We start from the raw sequence: 16,174 nt of genomic DNA, 5'->3' as shown, positions 1-16,174 counted from the left end.
GTGAGGGGTACAGGTCCATGCCCAGGATCCGAACCCAGGCCACAGAAGCAGAGCTTAACCATTAGGCCACGGGGCTGGCTCCATGTTTTTTGCCTTGTAATTTTTCCTTGATAGCCAGACACAATATACTGGACTGGGTACCTGCTGTAAATAGACCTTTAGTAATGTGGTGATAAGATATGTGGAGGGAAGAGAAGCCACCTATATTCCCATGAGTAGGTCTCAGTTTGTAGTGAGCCAGTGCCTCTGGCCTGTGAGCTTCACATGTGCTTCTCAGTCACCCCTGCCTCCCCCTCTGCCCGACCCCCAGCCAAGTCAAATAGGATGGCTAGTATGGAACTGGGTATTTCCCTTCTCCCTATGGAAGGCTAGAGGGGACTGAAGTGGGGTTTTCCCCTCCCCCAGGTCAGTTAGGCTCTGATAAAACCCCAGCAGTTTAGGCCCTAGTTAAATAGTTAACTCCTGAGGACAGACTTTGTTAAGAAAAGCAGAGTGCTCTAGTATATTTCAAAATGGTTCCTTGTCTTCTTCGCCTGCTGGAAGCAGAAGAGATTGTTTCTGAAATTCAATATTTATCGTGAGAACCTAGTTAGAACTCCAGGAAGTAAAACTCACAAAACTGTGGGAGCCCCCTGATGACTGGGTCCCCCTGGAGATTTTTACTCTAGACTTGTCCACACTGAGCCTCCAGCAATTTGTCAATTACAGTTCCGGTTTCCCTACCCAGCGCTAATTTTCACCAAGCTCTCTGCTCTGTAAGTTGTGATTCTCTGTATTTGCCTACCAGTCTCTCCAGTTTGGTGGGCAATGGTTTACCCTGTGACCTCAATTCTCTTATGGATCTAAGGAGAGTTGTGGATTTTTCAGTTTATTCAGCTTTTTACTTGTTAGGATGGAGTGTTGACTTCCAAGCTTCTGACATGCCGAATTGGAAACTGGAAGTCCTCAAGAGCACAAGTGTTAAAGTAGATCAGATAAAAGGCTTGGACTCTCAAAATGAGAGTAAGCCCTGTAGGCCAGCATATTGTTTAGCCCGGCATTTCCCAAATTCATTTGACCATCGAACCCCTTTTTTCGTGCAACATTTATTAACATGTCATGGAACCAGCGTTCTGAAGAACCTTCTCTGGGAAACACTGAGCTAAGAGACAGGCCATGCTGGAGAAGTCAAATCATTTCTTGTGTTGTAGCTCAAAGCCCAGAGATCCAGGAGGCCCTTCACTCATTGTGCTGGACCAGGAAACACGAGTAGGTCTCCATAACAATGAAACAGCTAGTGAAAGGCAGAGTGGTTGTGAGTATGTACTCCTGGAAGCCTGCTGGGCTCACATCCTGGCTCTGCTGAGAGACCCTGGGCAATTTACATAACCTCTCTGTGCCTCAGTTTTTCCATCTGTAGAATGGAAATGATGATGATAGCAGTTGGCTTGTAGGGCTGCTGTGAGAATTACATGAATGAAAACATGTTCAAAACTTAGAATGTGCTTAGCACCCAGTGAGTGCAGCTGGTCTTTCTAAGCTTCTATCACGACAGCATGCAGACTCTTACATTCACCTATTTCAACCAATGGGGAGATTATATAGCCTCTTTAAAATGCCTAGGAAACACGGGATAAAACTCATTATATGTTGACTTGGGTACAAGTTAACCATAATTTGCTACTACCTTTACACTGCAGTTACAATCTGTGTAAGCAGGAAGACTGAGAACCAGTGCTGTTAGCCGTCTCTTTGGTACAGGGCAATAGTCTCCGGTATTTCCAAACTTGTGGACTCTCCACTTTCTTTTTTCAATATTAGAAGATGGGGCAGACCAGCATCTCTCCATATGTAGCGGTTGTGTGTTAGCCATTGACTGAGAAAACAGTCTATCAAAAGCCACTGTGAATGCTGGACTGCTTTGTTCAAAAGTAAGTTAAATATTTTGAATAGATAATTATAGGGGTATGTGTTACCCAACCAGGTTCGTTTTTGCCCACTGCCCAGAACACCAAGACGACGAGACTGCAGTAGAGAGAGAGTTTATTCACAAGGCAGCCCCATGAGGAAGTGAGAACAGGAGCCTCAAATTTGCTTCCTTGGAAATAGGGACTCAGGGATATTTATGGGATGGGGGCAAGGTGATCAGAAATGTGGAGTGAGGTGATTGGAGGTGAGGAGAGATGAGGTTATTCATGATCTGCGCAAGAATAGTCAGACTCCATGCCTCTTCATAGGACCCATACTCACAAAATGGCGGTGTTAGCATGATCTGAGGGTGGAGTTTTTAGCCTCGTGATATCAAAAGGTCGCCTATTGGACATCTCCATGGGCCCCGTTGATGAGTTTGGTGGTCTCAACCAGCCTGGAGTGGCAAAAGGGGTTCTAATTCCTGAAAAACAGCTCACACACCCATTACCATGGTGACCCAGGCTCCAGGAAGATGTTATCTATAGGAGCCTAGTGGGAGTCAGATAGCATATTGCCTAAAGAGCAACATTAACAATGGGTGGGTTAAACAGCTAAAAGCTGTAATGAGTAATTGCAAAAAGGAAAAAAACTTTAGTACCTAGATACTTAATCAACAATGGCTGTTTGCTGGTTTCATATGCACTGATCCCTTAAATGGATTTATATTTTATCCTCTGCTGCTGCTGTCACACAAGAAAATAAACCAAGAAAAACTTCTAACTGGGTAAATCAATTGTTCACCTTTATTAAAATATTGGAAAAACTAGATGCAGTGAAAGATACATAGAATGGCACCTTTCTATGCACCTGTGGCAAATTGGAATGTCTGTGTAGACTCTCTGACCCTCTCAATAGCCCTGAGATCCCCTAGGGGCTCATTCTCCTGTAGGCAAAGAACAGTGAGTGGAGAAAACTGTCCTCATGCTGAAGACTGTCGGGCTACGGGGGAACACCTCCCTCCTCAGATTCCTGTGGAAGGGGATTTCTCCTCTCCTGCCAGCTCAGGCAGTGTTCAGGGAGCATTTTGCATCCATTGCTCCGTCCCTCTCGTAGATGAGGGGAATTTCTCTGGTCATATTAAGGACAGTCTATCAGCCATTGGGTCACACCTGGGGGGGGAGGGTAAATTGTCCTCAAAAGTGTCCTGAAGCCACATCCTCCCCTCCCTGGTGCTGCCTGCCTTGGGCTTCCTGGATGGGGAGAAGAACGAGGGCTCCTCCTTGGTTAACCTGCTGTTTGTCTGTCTGTGGACGCCCACACTCTTCCCTCTCTGGAAGCAGCCTGTGGCCCATCCTTTTCCTCCCTTGCTACTCTCTGGCACTCTGCAATCATCCAGCAACTGTGTTAGTGACTGGGATCTTCCAAGCAGGGTCCTGATTAAGGACACTGAGTCAGCTTTGTGCACCACTCTCGTCACACATGGGGTTGCATTCTAGATGCTGAGGGACAGCCCTCAGGGCCACAGCTTCCAGCTGATTTCTCTAATTTGACCTTCCCAAGAGTTGTCAGCCTGTTCCCAGAGTGGATCCTTTGGTCCCCGTTTGACACCTCTGGTCAGAACCCAGGGCAGATTATGTTAAAGATCATCCATACCCGCTCCACAGGATGACTTGGAAGTATAAGGAAAGGCAGTGCAAAGTCTCCACTGTAAAACAACGTGTAATCCTGTGTATGACGTATTCCAAGTTTCACAAAGCACACGAGGAAAGAGAGAAGGCAGTTGCTCCACTCTCTCCTGAGAAAGCTCAGCTCTAGGGGGCCAGGGGCTGTAACCTTGGTAGCAGGGAAGGAAGACCCCAAATGGGCAAGAAGAGCCCCCAGGAATAAAACCCCAGGAGCGCTAACTGCAACCCCAGAGAGGTTACCAGAGGTTCGGCACTTTCATTAACTCTCCTAATGCCCCTTCTTTTCTCCTCCACCTCAGTTTTGCACAGCTCACTAGAAAAGTCACCTGGGGACAGGAAATGTAAATCTGACTCGTGTTTAAATATCACCTGTGCTTAAAGGGATGTGGGCAGATTCTCTTAAGATTAAAGTGTGCCCCTTCAGACTTTATGCTCGCTGTATTTAATAAGAAAAGATCACTATTAATATAAGAATGGAATTTTACTTAAAATATCTCAGGAGCCCAGTTCTTTAAAATATTTTCCGGAACCCACTAACCATTGCATGGTGCAGTGAAATTAGAGAACACGGCTCTCCCTTACAACCAAGTGTCAAGATAATGGCGTAATGATACTCACTGGGGATAGAAATAGTGCCACCTGTCCCACACACCCATGTATCACCCCCAGTTGTTACTTCCCTTTAAGGGCCGTCTTTGGACAGCCTTGAATTGGGGGAAGGGCTGTCAGTCACCACCTCCAGGGGCCAGGAAGCAGCAGACTGAAGGCAGTTATTAAAATGAGACATGTGCAAGGGATTGAATTGCTTGCTTTTTAAAGTAAACAGAAGCAGAGCTTTGGCTATGAATTTTTTGCGTGTTATTTTTGTTGCTTTCCTCTGCCAACCCCTTGTGCCAACCTCTCAGTGCTCTTTGGATGATAGTGCTTTCTATTCCTGTGTAATAACCCAGAAACACTCAGCAAGGAGCCGGCAGAAAACAGGAGATTACAGGAGAGTCTGCACACTGACCAGGGGGCTGCCGAGTCTCTTTCCCCTGCTTGGCAGCCAGAACCTGGCAGCAAGGCCCAACCCCCTGACCGTGAAACTGGAGAAGCTGAACGGCTCCAGAGAAAAACATCCAGGAACTAACACGTGGGGGATCTGCACCTGATCATTCATTCATTCATTCATTCAGACACCCAACAGATATTTCTCAGTGACTACTATATGCAGGCAGTCTTCTTGATGCTGCAGATACAGCAGTGAATAAAACCAATACACATTCCTGGCCTTGAGGGGTTTACATTTTGGTGGTGAAACAGACAATAAAGAAAATAAATAAACGAATTGTACAATATATTAGGTAATAAATGCTATAGAGGAAAACAAAACAAGGAAGCGGGATAGAATGCTAGGTGAAATTTTAACTAGGCTGATGTGGGAAACCTTGCTGAGAAGGTGACATTTGAACAAAGACCCTGTGATGAAGCCAACCAGTAGGCAAGCCCAATCCATGCACACAAGTCTTCCAACCAGCTGTTGGTGCCTCCTTCTTAAATATCTAGTCAGACCTCCAGACATTTGTGGATGGCCTTTAAATGTAGAGCAGAAACAGAAAATAGGGACTCAGAGGGGAAGGAGATAAAGCAGGAATCAGAAGACAGCTTTTTAAAAAGCTCCAGCCATAATTAATATCCTTCCAGAGATGAAGGAAATGATTGTATCCATAAAAAAAGAACAAGAAAAAAAAAAAGGAAACAACTAAGAACAAGAAAGAACTCTTGGAAATAGGAAAAAAGTCATAGTTGGAATAATTCAGTAAAGAAGTTTTTAAAAAATCACAATCACCTCAGAGAGATAATGTACTACAGCCATGAAACAAAAACAGTTCTATAAAAAGAGGAACATTCAGATACTATTGAAGAGCTATTGGATATTAAGCACATTGACATCAGAATTAAAAACTCAACAGAACGGTAGGAAGATAAAGATGAGCAAATCCCCCGGGGGGAGAAAAAGAGATTGAAAATAAGAGAGAGAATATAACAAAAATTAAGGACAAGTCCAGGAGAGCCAATAGGTGATTACCAGGAGTTCCAGAAAGAGAACTCAGAGAAGATAGAGGAGAGGAAAGCATCCATGAAACAATCCAATGAAATTTCTAAGAACTGAAAGACAAGAGAGAAGATTGAATGGACCGCCCAAACCTCCGAGTAGCGCCCAAAATGTATGAAAATAGCCCCTCTCCAAGGTATGTCAGTGTGCTATTTTAGAGCACAGGACCCCAAGGGAAGATTTTGTAAGCTTCCAGAGTAGAAAACAAACAAACAAACAAACCCAAACTGGTCATCCACCAAGTATCAGGAATCAGAATGGCTTCAGATTTCTTAACAGCAACACGGACAGCAGAAGACAGTGAGCAGCGACGTCAGAGTTCTGCAGGAAACCGATTCCTAACTAGGAGCTATATCTGGACAAACTATCAACCAAATACGAGGGCAAAATAAAGATATTTTCAGATAAACAAGGTTTCAAAAAGCTTACTTCCCATTCTCTCTTTCTTAATAACCATGGAGGATATATGGTCCTCCAAAATGGAAAAAAAAAAAAAGGACATCATCTGCTAATTTTCCTTCAATATCCATTCCTTTGGTGTGGACCTCCCTGACTTTTAGCTGGCCAAGGAGCTTCTCAGCAGGGACACCATTGCCCAGCCTCCCCTGTGGCTAAGGGAGGCCCTGGACGAAGTCCTGGCCAAGGGATGGGAGCAGAAGTGGTGCATACAACTCCTGGGTTGGTGGGAGTCCATGGGGCAAAGCCCCTTTGGACTGTTATGAGAGAGACAATTAAGCTTCTAACGTAATTTTGTCACGGCAGTTTAGTTGTAACAAATACATATGGGGCGTGGGAAATAGGAGATCAGGAAACTGAATCCCCAGGATGATGGTGAAGGGACATCGCGGGAAGAGAGCTGTGCCCTGACACACACGGCAACGATTCCAGATTGCAGTGGTGTAATTCTCCATGTTGAGGGCTCTCCTGCTGTACCTTTTTTTTTTTAAGATGGACACCTGAGCTAACATCTGTTACTAGTCTTTTTTTTTTTTTCCTTCTTCCTCTCTCCAAAGCACCCCAGTACATAGTTGTATATTTTAGTTGTGGGTCCTTCTAGTTGTGGCATGTGGCATGTCGCCCCCTCAGCATGGCTTGATGAGCGGTGCCGTGTCTATGCCCAGGGTCCGAACCAGCAAAACCCTGTGACCCGGAAGCACAGCGCATGAACTTAACTGCTTGGCCACAGGGCCGGCCCCCGGCTGTACCTTATTTAACTCGAGGACAGAATGCTCAAATGAGCCTGAAGCAGAATCTTATCTGTACTTAGTTGCCTCATGCTGACATTTTTATTCATGCCACACACTTGGCTAGTCGAGGGTGTGCCACACTCCCACAGAAGTGATGTGCTTTGACCTACTCCTGAGAGTGGGAGGTGGGCTGTGGAAGCAGGAAACACAGAGCAGCCCGCTTCCATCGACCATATTTCTGGGGCATGCCCAGTACCTGTTCACATGATAGCCTCCCTGACCACCAAAGACTCACTCAGGACCACCCCTCTGGTAAACTCCCCAGGAAGCTGAAGCCAGTCTATGACCCAGAGCCTCTGTCCGGCTCATCTTCTCCTGGGGTCGTTCATCTGATTGTCATATCACCCTTTCCTTACACAGCGAGATTGGTGTTTGCTGTTGCTTTTCGAAACTAAGATGTATTGTTTAGGGATATTTAGAGAGTAAAACTATAAAGAGAAGTGTCAGAATGATTGCAACAACGAGCTAGTGTTCCCTCTGTGGAGGGAAGAGGTTAAACAGAGATGTTAAGCAATGCCTCTTGCCTTTGAGTATTTCTGAGTCTGGCAAGAACCCAGAACAGATGATTGATGACAACACAACCTGATGAGGGTTTTAAAGTACCTCTATGCAGAGGGCTTTAGGATCACAGAAGAGGGAGCAAGTCTGGGAGATCCGATATGTGATTACTAGGAGTTCCAGAAAGAGAACACAGAAAAGATAGAGGAAAGTCAAAAGGCAGTGAGAGGAGAGGGTATGTAAAGGGGGAGGTAGTCTGTAAGTCAGGGCTTGAAGGAGGAGTATGACAGCAAAACAAAGGCTAAGAAAGGGCATCTCTGGAGGAGGAAACACATGAGCAGAGACAGAGGAGTATGAAAGAAAGTGCAGGCAAGCGAACTGGAGTGGATCAGGGACAGTGCAGGTTGCACACCGCGCAGCCTCCAGGGGGTGTCAATCAGAGCGTTGTGCAGTGCATGACCTGCACAATCATCCACAGCAGTCTGGTTGAAAGCAGTGGTAGAGCCCGTAAGGGAAGGAAGAGTAAGCCAAAAGCACAAGGGTATTAAGTGAGAAATGGAAAATGGAACATGAAATGAAAAAGACTATTATTAAACCCTAAACAGTATTCAATAGGCTAGTGTTGATATATTACATTCAAATTGTCATTTCAATATAAAATTGGAAAATCACATCAACCATTTGTCCTCAATGAGGGACAATAGCATGTGCTTTATAACGGCGAGAGAAAAACATAAAGCTTTAAATTGGTGTATTTTGCATTAATACCATTCCTTAAGGTCTTGAGAACATAGAAAAGAATTGGACAAAGATCACTGTATCATCTCTGGGTACTTCTTTATTAGAAAAGAAATTAACATTCACCCTAAAGACTGCAGAAGGAAATTAACTTACTCTTGCAATGCTAGAACAAACTTCACAGTAAGGGATCCTTAAGTTTTCAGAGAGTAGGGAAAAAAAGGAGAGAGAAAATAATTTAGGACCGTGTTTCTTAAATTTGGCTACTTTCACAGACATACCCTTGGGGGAGGGAGTTGTAAGTTTTCTGTGATAACGTTTTAAATTTCATGTTTTACTTTGGTTCATAATCTAAGCAAATTAACACATACTTGTTCAGGATGACCTGGATGAGCATCTTAGGCAAGAGATGATCACGGCATCTCCACCTGGACCTCCGATCACTGGGCACCAGGAGGCCAACAGTGCTTAATGTTTCATGCGGACTTTCTCAAATGGGGCCCTCAGGCCCTTCATTTCTTAACTCACTTCTCCAATTTCTTAACTGTTGAACATTTCCTGTGAGAGCTGTGAATTTGTCAAGGTTGAGAACACTGTTTCAGAGCAAATGATTCTCAAGATAGGAGTGGGGTGGAGTGAGGATGGTAACCAGGGAGACACATGCAGTTTGAAAAAGTACATTCAAAATACTTATTGATTTCATAGTACAAACTCCATAAAGCCAAACTCAACAAAATAATTTTCAGGTAGTAGCAGAAAACCAACTACAGATTCATCCTGAGGGGCTTGGGATAAACTTGGTTGCGAAACACTGGCTTAGAGGTAGACGAGGCCCGGCGCATGGAGGACAATCATAAGAAACATGTGCCAAAGAGAGAGAACATCTTTTGAGTCAGTGAGTGAATTCTAGGCCATGACTGTCACGGTCTTTTGGAACCCAAAGGGCCGATCCAGAAGAAACCCAAGACATCCATCAACCTTCTCAGATCTGTGATTTGGGGCAAGTTGAGCCACTTTTAACACTAAATCAAAAAAGAAAAAGCTATTTTTGCCAACCCCCACCCCTCCTTTTTTGGTTAACATATTTCAGAAGTAAACAGCTGCTGTAGCTGGGTAAAGGTAGCCCCTGATCCATCCACCAGGAAGTGCTGTCATCATAGCAATGCTATTCAGCTCTCAGGGGGACATCAGTCTGGGATCAGCTCTGCTGGGAAAAAATACAGAGAACTGGATTTTCTTGGAAAGGTAAATTCCCCTCATTTCCCTTTTCATTACCAGGACACTTACTCTTGCTATTTAAACACAATGTGTTACAGATGGCCCTGGGATGCAGCTGCCAGCAAAATACTGAGAGCATATAATGCAAATAAAGAAAGCTTGTGAGTATGGGGGACTCTAATGGCCACCCCAACATAGAGGTAGTTGGGGAAACGGTATTCCTCATCTTCCCAGGAATGTCATTAGCTTCCTTCCATTCTTCGTCTAAGCCTAAATTGCTAAAAAAAAGTATTCCAGAATAGGAAACATTTGGCACCATAGTTAATTGGGTTAAGTGCTTTAGTGCACGGGGTGAGGCCAGGAAGCTCACCCAAGCAGACAGTGCTCACCTGCCTAGAGGATGTTGTAGAATTGTGATTAGAAGGCTTATAATATTAACTATTTTATTTCAAGGGATTCAGTTATATTTTTCCAGACCTTTCTTTTTCATACTTCTGTTGCTATTCTGAGTAACCACCACAAATTATACATACTCATTTCTCAAGGGTAAGTTATTAATTAATGGATAATAAATACCCCTCAAAGAATATTTTGGTTTAAGAACCATACATTTCTCCTTTGACTAAAAAAAACAGAGTCTCTGTATGTATGAGTCAGTGGAGTTGGCCTGGCTTGAAGCTGGCTAGCACTAACAAGAGCCGGGGGAGAAGGGAGCTCAGCAGACCCCAAAAGTAGGCTGGTTCCTTTCTGAATAGTTCATCACCCTATGGTTTTCCATTGAGCCAAGGATCTCCTTTAGGTTACAATTTTAGAAAACTTCGTTTTGGCGTTTGGGAAGCCAATTAGATCGAATTGATTTGCAGTGTAAATACAGCAAAGCAAAAGTTACCTTGATTTCACGTTGCACTCAGAATCATCCAGATTACTTACCAAGGCCTGCGTGCTCTGGCCCCTGCCCACATTTACTCCTCTTCCTTCTCACTACACTTCACTCGGTCTGCTCTTGCTTCCCTTCTCTTCCTTGAAGAGTCCATACTTCTCACGTCAGGGCCTTTGCACTTGCTATTCCCTCTGCCTGAAAAGGCCTTCTGCTTCACCTTCACATAGCTGTCTCCATCTTGTCAACCAAGCCTCAGCTCAACCAGCCCCTCTGAGAAAGGCCTTCCCACGCCATATCAGCTAAATTTGCTCCCCACTCCCTACCATGTTCTATCACATTATCCTATTTATTTGTTTCAGGAATTATCTACTTGTTTCTGATCTGTCTACCTCTCTAGAATACAAGTCCCATGTTATCTTTTTGTTCACTACTATATTCCCAGTGCCTAGTACAGCATCTGGCATGTGGTAAGTGCTTAATAAACATTTGTTAAATGAAGGTCGAGTGAGAGGATTTCCTCCCATTGACACAATTAATCCCTTTGTAAAATGTGAAGTCACATAAATGACCTCACGGGTCCCCAAACCACCCCAAATCATTCTTTCCCTAGCCAGAACGCCTTCCTAGCTTATAATAAAACATGGCAATAGAATGCCACTGTCTCCCAGTGTTCTGGGCCCAGTGTCCCACCTGTCACTCACCTGTAATTATTCTAGAGCTCCAATTTGCTTTAGCCGTGTCAACAGCTGCCCACTCTGATGCATGTTGAGTAGGTCAGTGCATCCACCTATACAGTCTTTACCGATGAAGACGCGAGGTACCTAAAAAAGCAAACAAGCCAGGACATTTAGGAACTTAATTATTAGGTTAGAAAGAATGACATTTTCTCCTTCCTCTAAATATTTTCCATGATCCAAAGCTGTTCAAATCACTTTACAACCTCCTCTTATATATTCTTTCAGGTCAGAACTTTCTCTTCTAAGTGTAAAATTATTCACTAAAGAATTTAAGCCAAGATGTTTTTCAAATTGCATGTGCTGTGCGTAAGATTGCCCAACTAGTCAGGGTGATTTAAAATTTCCCTCTGCAGAAACACAGTTCAGGGAAGCAATTTTGGTTGGCTGCAGCTAGACCACCCTGATTAAATTCCGGTTCCTCTGCAGCTGGGACCACCCCTGAGACATAAGCCATGGCAACCAGGTAGGAGTTTGTTTCTAAATACAGTAGGAAAAGTACCTGCATTAGGTCTCTGCCCCTGATTTTCAGGTCCACGGTTTATTACAGTCATCTTTCTCTGTCATGAGCTCTGTCCTCAGTGGTGATGTCCGAGTCTCCCTTTTTAATCCCTGGCCCATCATGAAATGTGTAAGTGCTACAGCTCTGGGAGCAAGCACGTTCGTCTGCTTTGGTTTCACACCTGGCTTGGGTGGGTCACCCACGGCAAGATTTACACAATCAGTCTGACACAGTCATCACATCCACTGAGTGCATTTATCTCCAATCACACTCAGGCTCCTGCCCTGCTGCTAGGCACATTCCAGAATTCCAGAGGGCTCTTGGAATCCTGAAGGAGGAGGAAGTCCTCTCACTGTGGCCCGGACAACCTCCAGGCCAAGGGGGTTACACAAAGGCTGACAGGTAGTGAAGAAACAAGCACAAGATGGGTCACCTGAGTGGTTAGAAGCAAGAAGCTCCTCTCCCTGGACACGAGGAACATACTAGAAAGGGTGGGAGAAGTGAGAGATAGAAAGCAGTAAGAATATTTTCAAAGCTGTTGATTTTCCTCAGAGGGCATAGTAATTCAAGCGAATTTTTTTAAAAAATGAGAGAGCTGAGGAAGAGGGTTGAATTATTTTGGATAAGTCCTGACAGTATTTTTATTAAGAAGGGGTCTGGGTGGAAGTGAGCTTTAAAAATTAAGGCCAAAATTAAAAGAATCCAGCACCACATTTCTGTGGCTATTTCCTCTTGCCTCAAGAGTGGGAAAGAACACACAGGACGCGGACTGAGAAGACCTGCTCACGTCGTCCTCGTCGCTCACTGGAGGTGCAGCCTGCTCCACCGCACCACACGGCGGGCTGGGCTTCGCACATGGGAAGTGCCATCGAGGCCACATTGTTTTCTCAGCTGAAAGAATAGCCGCAGAAAGATGAGCCCAGAAACCTCAGCTTTCCCCTGGGTCCTGGCCATTATTTTAGAGAAAATAAAGCCCCCTCCCCCAATTGTTGGAGGCCCTTTGGCTTTTATCTCCCCAGAAACACTAGGCTGTGGTCAGTTGTAACAGTAAATAGAACAAAATCCTAATGTAATTCTAATATAATTATACGTCAGAGCACCTTCTGTTGAAGGCATCGCATAAGGAGATAAAAATCATCTGAGCTTTAAAAAAGAGACGTATTCATTCTGGAACTTCTATGTTTTCAAAAAGGTCTGAGCCATTGTTGAACGGGCGTCAGAACTGCTGAAGGGCTTGTTAAAACATAGATTTCTACTACCCTCCCCAAAATTCTGATAGAGGACATCTGGGTGGGGGTCCAAGAATTTGTATTTCTGACGAGTTTGCAGGTGAAGCTGACACGGCTGCCCCAGGGCTCGCGTGTGTAAACCACTGTTTACACTGGCTGACGCCGAGCAGCTGTTCATTCCTCCCAGGGTACAGTGGCTTTGAAAACCCACAGCCCTACAGCAGCCCCCACCGCGTGGCAGAGGCCCTGACACAGGATGGCGCTGTCTCCAGGGTGGGGCCGTATGCACACCACTGGGCAAAGAAGCTGTTTGCCTAGGAGCTGAAAGGCCCCTTTGCCCGTACACCCCCCCTCTAGTTAGGCAACAGCAAAAGCACTTGAAAGCACAACAGTCACCAGCACCCCCAAAGGGAGCTGAACCACAGGCTGCACAGGACAGAGTGCGGGGCTGTGGTGACAAGACAGGAAACTGTTGATTGAGCTGAGGAACGATGAAGAAACGCACCCTCTGTGCGCTCCCCACGGCCCCGTCCCCTTCTTCAGAGGAACTTGAGAGTCTGTTACTATCAAGAAGCAGAAAGACAACTGCCACCCTAACAACCCTTGCTCTCCTGGAAGTGGTTTCTCCAGCCCCCAGCCTCAGCGAGGCGGCATCTTCTGTGCTCTAAGCTTACTCGGATGCAGCTACTAAAGCTCCTTCTCAACACCGCTCACCCCTCCCTGGATGCGTCCCTGTTACAAGCCACGAGCATTTCTCACATGAATTACAGCTGGAGCCTCCAGGCATCTCCCAGCTTCAATCCTCGCCTGGCGTCCCTAGAGTCTCTTCTCCTGACAGCCACCAGAGTGACCCTTTCAAAATGAAACTAGATTCAAAACTAACTCCTCTGCTGTCTCACATCACGTGCCACAGTTTTCATGATAGCTTGAAAGGCCTTCCCAACCCATACCCCATCATCTCTTCCTGTTCTCCACTCTCCCACCAGCTCACAATGCTCCAGCCATGCAGGCCTCCTTGCCAGGCACATTTCTGCCACAGGAACTTTGCACTTGCTGTTCCCACTGCCTGGATGCTCTGCCCCTGTATGTCTGTGTGCCTTCCGTCCTCACCTCCTTTAGAGATTAACTCCAATCAGTGAGGCCCTGATGGCTCCATTTAAAGCTGTACCTACTGCCTCTCTTTCCTTCTTAGCTCTTCTCCACAGCACATATCACTTACCACCTTCCAACATAATGTTTCATTCTGTTTACTAGAATGGAAGTTCCACAAGGGCAGGAGTTTTTTTTTTTTTTTTTTCTGTTCATGGCAGTGTTTCCAACGTCCAGAAAAGTGCCTACGATGTAGTAGGTGCTTAAAAATATTTGTTGTATCCAGCAGAATTATCCTTCAAAGTGAAGGAGAAATAAACACTTTCACACAGTCAAAAATTAGGGGAATTTATCGCTAATAGATTTGCCTTGCAAGAAATGTTCAAAGTTCCTCACAGAGAAGGAAAATGATAGAGGTCAGAAACGGATCTACATAAGGAAAGAAAGAGCTTTAGAGAAGGAATAAATGACGGCACTGAGCTAGGAACCGGGGCTATAGCAAAACCAGAACAGGTTTCTCCAAGTACATGGCCCAACTGAAGACCTCAGTTTCTGTAATCAGTGAAGTCCAGCTGGGTTCCTACTGTCTGCACAGCACCACAGGTCAGTGCAGGATGAGTAAGATAGGAACCACTCTCAAGTTTTCAGTTTCTTCGAATACAAACCCTTCACTGTTGGGGAGCATGAGGCATACAACATCAAAGGATTTATTCTCCTTAGAGGAATGCCTTTCGGACTCAAGAACCTGTGAAAAATATTTTTTTAAATTCAAAAACAACCTTAAAAGACTACTAGAAGAAAAATTGTTGCTTTACAAAAAACAAAAAATTGTTGAATGAACGCATGAATAGGTTTGTTTTTCCTGCTAGAGAATAAAGACTGCCTAGCTGAGCCGTGGCTCCCAAAACTTGTTGCAAATTGGAATTACCTGGGGATCTTTTCTTTGATAGGAAATAAACTATTTTTTCCCCAGCTTGAAGTATAATTGACAAATTTGTAAATATTTAAGGTGTACAATGTCATGGTTTGATGGCATGTCATGGTATGTTGTGAAATGATTACCATAATCAAGTTAATTAACTTACTCATCACCTCACGTGGTTACCATTTTTGTGTACGCAGGGAGAACACTTAAGATCTACTCTCTGCAAATTTCAAGCATAAGATACAGTATCGTTAACTATAGTCATCATGCTGTACTTTAGATCCCCAGAACTTATTCATCTTATAAGTTTCTACCCTTTGACCTGGGAATCTTTAAAACCACTAAGGCCTGGCTCCCACCTCTGACTTGGTGTTTTTGGTGAGGAAGATTGGCCCTGAGCTAACATCTGTTGCCAATCTTCCTTTTTTTTTTCCTCCCCAAAGCCCCAGCACATAGTTGTATATCCCAGTTGTAGGTCATTCTAGCTCTTTCGTGTGGGATGCTGTCACAGCATGGCTTGATGTGTGGTGTGTAGGTCTGCTGCCAGGATCTGGTGGGGCCAACCCCAGGCAACCAAAGCGGAGCACAGGAACTTCACTACCCAGCCACGGGCCGCCCCGACATGGTGTTTCAATTGGTATGGGGTATGACTTGGGATTTTTTTAAAAAAAAATGCTCCTCAGGTGATTCTAACATGCAGCAACACCTGAGAACCCCTGGCAGTGAGGGGTCCATCACAGCCGGGTCCATGGCAGTACTTGTACCACTCTTTCCTTCTCAGGACCCGAAGCCTGCACAGCTGGAGGTCCAGCTAAGCAGCAAGGGTCTCTCTCACCACTGTGTCCTCTGTTCCAGGACCTCCCAAAGGCAGGAGTCCTCCCCTGGGGTCCTGGAAGCAACAGGTTTGGCCTCTGTGATTTCTGACTGGAGAGGCGGGAAGGAACAGCCTCCCATGCTTTACTCTGAGAATTCAGAAGAAACCCTGGAAGTCAGATTAAAACTGAACTAGGATATGTGCTTCTGCAAACACTGTGTCCTAGAATATACATCCTGAAAGGGAACTTGGGTGAGCAGGTGGGACATCACTCACCCAACCCAGCACCAGAACTGATGCAGGCGATCTGGCTGGCTGGGCATCCCCCCAGAAGCCTCGGACCCCAAGGAAGAGGAAGCCTGTTCAGATCAAAGAGAGCAGTTCTTAGAGGGGCTCACGGTCTACTCATACCAAAGGGGACTTAGAGGTCGCCTACTCTAGTCTGGTCTGGCAGCCGAGGAGGTCCTTGAGGATCACAGAGGTGGTGACTTGCCCAGGATCACACAGCAAGCCACTGTGAGAGGCAGGCGGGAACTCTGGCCTCTGGACTTCCTCCTATGACAGGCCTGGAAACATCCCGTCGTGTAGAACAAGGGGCAAATAAAGAGCCGTTAGATTTTGCCAGTGGGA

At 45.3% G+C, this 16,174-nt stretch overlaps 1 protein-coding gene and 1 long non-coding RNA gene across 4 annotated transcripts in view; both read right to left on the bottom strand.

Moving 5' to 3' along the window:
• GLRX (glutaredoxin) overlaps positions 1–16,174 on the bottom strand; it is a 44,442-nt gene that overhangs the window by 27,294 nt on the left and 974 nt on the right. Inside the window, exons 2-3 of one of the 3 annotated variants that reach the window (XM_014867529.3) lie at positions 10,953–11,072; positions 8,236–9,357 (exon numbers count right to left, since the gene is read on the bottom strand). In XM_014867529.3, the coding sequence (XP_014723015.1) occupies positions 10,959–11,072 (114 nt within the window). In that variant the 3' untranslated portion in view covers positions 8,236–9,357; positions 10,953–10,958. Of the gene's footprint in view, positions 1–8,235; positions 9,361–10,952; positions 11,073–16,174 lie in introns of those variants that run through there. The other 2 variants (XM_014867537.3, XM_070517749.1) reach the window with 2 other exon arrangements.
• On the bottom strand, positions 11,846–13,573 carry LOC139046206 (uncharacterized). The gene is made up of 3 exons (XR_011505935.1): positions 13,476–13,573; positions 12,267–12,378; positions 11,846–11,969 (listed from the first exon to the last, which is right to left on the bottom strand). It is a non-coding gene; the product is annotated as an uncharacterized lncRNA (long non-coding RNA).

This window comes from Equus asinus, chromosome 9 (assembly GCF_041296235.1).
Source record: "Equus asinus isolate D_3611 breed Donkey chromosome 9, EquAss-T2T_v2, whole genome shotgun sequence".
NCBI classification, from domain to species: Eukaryota; Metazoa; Chordata; class Mammalia; order Perissodactyla; family Equidae; genus Equus; species Equus asinus.
Note: the sequence above shows the minus strand (reverse complement) of the source record. Positions and strands in the feature narration are given on the sequence as shown.